The 6,267-nt window shown below is 45.7% G+C and overlaps 1 protein-coding gene across 1 annotated transcript; it reads right to left on the bottom strand.

Annotated features, from left to right (window-relative positions):
* Positions 1–503: 503 nt before the first annotated feature.
* Positions 504–1,794, bottom strand: LOC123064557 (expansin-A24-like). Its single transcript, XM_044488016.1, has 3 exons — positions 1,525–1,794; positions 1,097–1,421; positions 504–1,002 (listed from the first exon to the last, which is right to left on the bottom strand). The coding sequence occupies exons 1-3, from the start codon at positions 1,682–1,684 to the stop codon at positions 693–695; spliced, it is 795 nt and encodes a 264-aa protein (XP_044343951.1). The 5' UTR covers positions 1,685–1,794; the 3' UTR covers positions 504–692.
* Between the last annotated feature and the right edge of the window lie 4,473 nt (positions 1,795–6,267).

The raw sequence follows: 6,267 nt of genomic DNA, 5'->3' as shown, positions 1-6,267 counted from the left end.
CGATCATTTTGAGATTCTCTGAATACTTTGATTTGTGCTTCATCTATAAAGTAGAGCGTGAGCCTATTTCAAAACTAGTAGGCAGTTAGCGTGATCGGTTAGTTATAAGAACCGATTTTTTTTCTTTTTCATTTTTTGCATATGAATAAGAACTGATACTTTCAAAATTATACTCTTCGAAGATGCGGGTTGAAATAAAATTAAAAGAAAATAGGTTAAAAATGACCTGGCCGGAGGTATACAATTCCATATTCAAAATTTACTTCTTTTAAACCATCAAAGACAAGCGGTCACTTTCTTTTTCCTGACCACTTCTGCTAAAATCCCTTCCTCTTAAAATAGTTGTAGTAAAACTATACATGTTCTGATGGAATACACAATTTCCGTTTTCTACATGGATACTCTGTGCTTGTATGCTAGCGGTTTACCATAAATTGCAACAGAATGACATAATCAACTTACGGAATCCATCATATAAGTGCATTTGTAGGATACACAATTGATAGAATTAATTGGATGTTATGTACACCATATGAATTACACAGTGAGTATGAACAAATTGAATTGTAAAATTAGATCAGTGCTACAAGCAGCACACCCACATTAAACACCGTAACTTGCACTTTATGCAACCAATTATTACAAATCCATCACTTTCCCTGATAAATTAATTGGTCGGCAGATATTGCTCGCTAGAATTGCAATTTGCTAACAAAGGATTGCCCGAAGGTCCACCCCTTTGGCACAACGTCGTTAAACACAATAGTGTGTCCATCAGTGTTTGTTAGTCTGAAAGAGAGCATCTTTCCAGTCAGGTTCACCAACGAGTGCCAGTTAGCGCCCCAATTGCGTGCCATAGGCATCCAGTCATCAGAATCAGAGCTCTTGACATCCATGGACTTGATCGATCCTGCTGCAGCAACATTGCTCACAAGCACAAGATTGAAGTAATCGTGACCATTGATTTTGAACCTCACACCACCTCGCTTCACGCACGGAACTCTGCATGTGTATGGCAGTGACATAGAAAACTATAGGTTAAATGGCTCTAGTGACTCTGGACTAATTTCTGAACAAGTAAGAAGCACATATATACCTTTGGTACATGACGGGGATGATGCCACCTTTATAAACACCGATCTTCTCCCAGGCTGGTTGGGCCATATCAAAGTGCGGCCTTGGCGTGTTGCACCAGCCGCCATCATCATTGGGGAGGGCGTCGTTGGGCGGACAGAAGTTTGTGGCAGTGACGGTGACCGTAACGCCGGGCTTGCAAAACAACGGGTCTGCACGCTTGCGGTCGCATGCAATCTTGTAACACTGCCCGCACGCGGCGCCATCATTAAACAACACGGTGCTCAAAGCGGCCGTGCGTGTCCCGTATCCTTCGGAGAAGAGGTTGCCATACCCGCACGCACCACCTGCAATATATAAGATACATCGCAAATGTTAATAGACAAAAGAACAAGATGAAGAGGGCAGCCACACACAAAATAGATGTAGTTGTGTGACTTGAATAATTACCCATTGTGTCGGAGGCGTCAGCGCCACCGTAGAATGTCGCATGCGCCTTCTTCCAGATGAACGGTTCTGGGGATGGCACAGTTGCGGTGTCCGCAGCCACAGACAGCAGCACACTGCCAACCGCCAGCAGCATTACGGCGACAACTCGAGCTGGAGCCATATGTATGGCTGTGTGCCCTCGAAACTTTACAGCTTATGATCTGTACCTGATCCGAAAAACTGGAGTGCGCAAGCTGATGAGTACGGTCTATATTAATTTGTGGCTGATGGTTGTGTGGTGATGTGATGCTCATATTCTCACGATCGTTTGTTTATATAGTCTTCACATGCGGTTGATTCATTCGCACGTCGCAAGGCCACCCTGATTGATTGGTGAATGGAGCAGCTAGCGTGCAAATGTGCCTGGCCGTGCAGCCGTGCCATGGCTTGAGGGCCAATCCACAGATATATGTACGTACGCGCAGACACATTCCTTGAATCATACTACGAGTGATCGTATGCTGCACCTGATCCTTAACGTCGGCGCTGCGGCGGTATCTAATGATTAGGTCGTGAAGAAACCTTGAGTTGTCAGTAAGGTACATCCATATGCATAGATCCTTTGAATCCGTACATTTTTAATGTATGGTCGACAAGAAATTGAATATTCATCGGTTTGATCCTGGGAAGCAGCGTGACGTTAGGTCTGGTGGATCGTAATGCATGCCAAACTCGGCAACGTTCAAGAATGTTTAAAATATTCATAAATTCCGAGAATGTGAACAGATTGAAAGGGACATTCTGAAGATTTAAAATGCACATGTATTACAAAAAATGTTTCTGATTTTTTGTAAAAAAAAATGAGATACTAAAAAGTGCCTGTGAATTTTTAAAAAATATCATAAATTTTTAAAAAGCAAAAAGGAACTAAAAAACTATGTGCATAGATTTTTAAAAACTAAAAACGAATTTCAGAAAACCGATGGAAGGCAAGGCTCGCCTGATTGTATGCTAATTAGTGTGAAGAATAATCTTAATTAGTGTTTGAAAATGACCCCTCTTTAGAGTCAGCGTTGTGCATGAAAGAACAGGAGGTACCCATTCGATTATTATATTGGAGATCACAAAGAGAGCTAAGGTGTAATTTACGTTTCCCTCGCCAAGAAAAATAGGGGGTAATTTACGTTTGTGCATGAGGAGAGAAGAAGTAATCATGATTCAGATAGATTACCTAAATATGCTCTAGAGCTTAGTGTTGGCCGCCTTGTTGGGCTTGGTATTGCACATGTTATTGTAAGCTGTCCTATGAACATCCCAGTATAAAATTCAGTGGAGTTTTCCCTCACAAGAAAGTAGACTTGTTAGGCATCCTTCCTTCGGTAATTATCCTTAGGGAGAGAGGGGCATAGTTTTTTTTTTTGAGGGTGAGAGGGGTATAGTTAAAATCAGGGGGAGGGAGACTACTGGGGAAAAAGGACATGTCAATCTCTAACAAAACAACCCGTAAGAGCATGCTAACTGATCCTCTACAATTTAGCGGAGGAAACAGACGAGTATATCTGCTCCTCTAGAAAAGGTGTCGCTTCTAACCGAAGTCCTAAACTGAACTCCTTAAATAATTGAACACAAATTCGATGCAAATTTGATTCAAATAACTACATCAATCTTGATTCGAACTTGACACAACCAGTTGCATAAACTACTTAATAGTGCTCTAGTTCATCAACCTATCCCTGTCAGATTAGGTCAAGGCATCCTCGCTCACTCCGTTGGCACCGCCATGGCCTGCTCCGTTGCCACCACCGAACGGTCGCCATCTACGTCGCCGTCGCTGAAGCAAAGATTGATGACCGCGGCTATCTCGGACTTGTATAGCTCATACAACCGGGCAATCCTACTCAACATGCTCCTGGTATTGGTGATGTAGCTTCACCATGTACGCCTCGCTGGCTTGCTCCGCCTTGAGGCGCTCACGGGCTTCCTTGTCTTCCCACATCTTCCGTGCGGTGGCCACACGAGGGTCCACGGGCGTTAATAGTGGTTGACCATTTGGGAAATTGCGTTGGGCATTGGCGCCACGGAGGCACACTAATCTTATGGCGTGTTCCCGTGCTGCCGGCACCGCCGATTGTAAAGATCCAATCCAAATCTTCTCGTGTGTTTCAAAGTCGGTGATCTCTACTACCCACGTCCATGAGGCCCTCTGCCCCACGCCAAGGTATTTCCTCCATGCTGGCGGCGTCAGTGGGAGATCGGGGGACCGGAAGCGCCGCTGCGGGAGGAGGACGCTCTATCGCAACCACGGGCTCAGGGCGGCTCATGGTGATGTTGATCCGCACTTCTGATCGGAGGCGGGGAGCGGCGGCAGTGGGATCCGACCATTTTGGCGGCGGGACTGTGTCACAATGGATGTGGGTGTGCGTGAGCATGCACCAGGGGGGAGAGGGTTGGGCGGCGACGGAATGGAAATGGTGGAGAAGTGGGGGTGTCGGAGATTGTTACTCTGACGGTGGGCAGCCTTATATATTTAAGTCGTGGCCGCCGCGGTCACGTGTAGTGTTATATGGATTCGGTTAGGTGCATGTTACGCGACAAAACATGAATTTCTCCTCGTCAAGCCGATTATAAGGAATAGGTTAGAGATCCTATATGTCTAGTATAACTTCTATGTTGTTCTCACCTCTTGAAACAATTTCCGCCCATCTTCCAGATTAAGGAGAGAACTTGTTGAGAGCTGCTCACAAACCACATATGATGTGTCTAGCTAGTGCCACTGATCCTTGTGTAGGTTGAGGTCGAGGTTCAGCGCTGAATTCATGGGAACGCTACGCTTGCACAACAACTAATGATCTCAAATATCTCCTATCAACGTCTCTGCATATAGAGGCTCTTGTTTTTTACGTGATGTTTGTTATTCTTTGGAAGATGAGTGGGCCGGCGCATCATGTTATCGTAGTAGCATGCATCTTGCTTGTAGCTCGATCGGTTTTTTTTTTTTGAGACAAACTCCGAAGCTTTTTATTCCGACGTCACAATGTTTACAGGGACGAAAGAGAGACCGTCCGGCTGTCCCAACCAAACATGTTGGCCAGCCGGAAGGGATAATGCATGCTTCGCGAGCTTGTGAGCCTCGATATTCGAGCTCCTAAATTCATGAGAAATATTACAGACTTGGAAAGATAGTGTATGCTCTATTATTTCATGTATGATCGCGCCATATTCTGTCGGATTCTTTTCTTGGATATCTTGTACCACCACCTTCGCATCGGAGGCCACCTGGATGTTTGCCACGTTCAAATCATTAGCTAGAGCTAGAGCCTCCCTGATCGCCATGCATTCGAGAGTCGCCGGTTCTGATATACCTCTGAAGACCACAGACGAGGCTCCCAAGAAGTGTCCGTCTGAGTCTCTAGAAATTGCTGCTACAGCTCCAAGTCCTCTTCCTCTTCCCACTGCAGCATCAACATTAAACTTTGCCAGCCCTCCAGGTGGAGCTATCCAACCTGATCGTCGTGGCGCAGATCTTACAATCTGCGTCGATTTGATAGACTGTAGTGCGTTGAGTTCATTCACATATGAGTTTACAAATGCTTGAACAGAAGACGGGCTTTGATAGATATGCTCATAAATTGCCTTGCGGCGTGCTCCCCACAGTGCCCAGAGAGTGACCACAAAGCTTGTAAACTCATCCTGAGATAGAGCCCCTTGCATTGAGAAAAGCCACCTCTTCGGATTCGGTTCCTCATTTCTGTTCAGCACATCAATAATATGTTCAGAAGATAGCGCCCATGTGCTGCGAGAAATAGTGCAGTTTAACAACGCGTGTCTCCAAGTGTCTTCGGCTCCGCATAGGCAACACGCTTCCGAATCCGCCATGTTTCGGTGGTGCAAAAGTGCAACCGTCGGAGTGGTACGCCTAGCCAACCTCCACAGAAGACCTTGAGCTTCGATGGTACCTTGATTCCCCAAAGTTTTGTCCAACCATCGCCATCTGCGTGTGTGTGAGAAGACCCATCTTCTCATATAACCAAGCTTCACGACTTAATTTCCTCTGCTGAATCATCCTATAGGCGGTTCTCACCGAGAATATCCCCCGCCTATCTTCGCTCCGTGCCCAAAAGTCGTCAATCTGTCTAGTGCAAAGAGGGATCTGCTATATTGCCTCCGCATCAATTGGTATAAAGGTTGACCGAACTAGCTGTTTGTTCCACGAGGATGTAGCGTGGTTGATTAGTCCTGAAACTTTCTGTGGCGGATGTTGGATAAGAGATGTGATCGATCTCTTTATAAGTGAGCGAGCTAGCCAATTGTCAAGCCATATGTCGGTGGTTTCACCGTTGCCAATTCTCCTTACTAGTCCTTGCACCATAATGTCTCTCCCGTCCAGAATAGCCTGCCAGATCTGTGATGGATGGTGGCCCAATTCTGCTTCAAACAAAGATACATCCGGGAAATAAACACTCTTGAGAATGCGTGCGCTCAAAGATGTAGGGTGTTGGAGCATACGCCATGCCTGTTTGGACAGTAGGGCCAAGTTAAAAATTTCCAAGTCCCTAAAGCCAAGGCCACCAAGATGTTTAGGCTTCATCATATCGTCCCAGGATACCCAGCTTGGCTTACGCTTCCCTTGCTTACTACGCCACCAAAAATGCCTAATCAAGGAATTGACACTCTCACATAAACCCCTTGGCAGTCGGAAACACGACATAGAAAACACCGGTATCGACTGCGCCACTGACTTAATAAGCACTTCCTTTCCCGTAG

This window comes from Triticum aestivum, chromosome 3B, assembly GCF_018294505.1.
Source record: "Triticum aestivum cultivar Chinese Spring chromosome 3B, IWGSC CS RefSeq v2.1, whole genome shotgun sequence".
Taxonomy (NCBI): Eukaryota; Viridiplantae; Streptophyta; class Magnoliopsida; order Poales; family Poaceae; genus Triticum; species Triticum aestivum.
This window is presented reverse-complemented; position numbering and strand designations above follow the sequence as displayed.

Excerpts from the sequence above, each read along its gene's own strand:
- LOC123064557 (XM_044488016.1), bottom strand. The coding sequence starts at position 1,684 with ATGGCTCCAGCTCGAGTTGTCGCCGTAATGCTGCTGGCGGTTGGCAGT. Across the intron at positions 1,422-1,524 it reads TGACGCCTCCGACACAATGG|GTGGTGCGTGCGGGTATGGC; the intron begins GTAATTATTCAA and ends TATATATTGCAG. Across the intron at positions 1,003-1,096 it reads ATCCCCGTCATGTACCAAAG|AGTTCCGTGCGTGAAGCGAG; the intron begins GTATATATGTGC and ends ATACACATGCAG.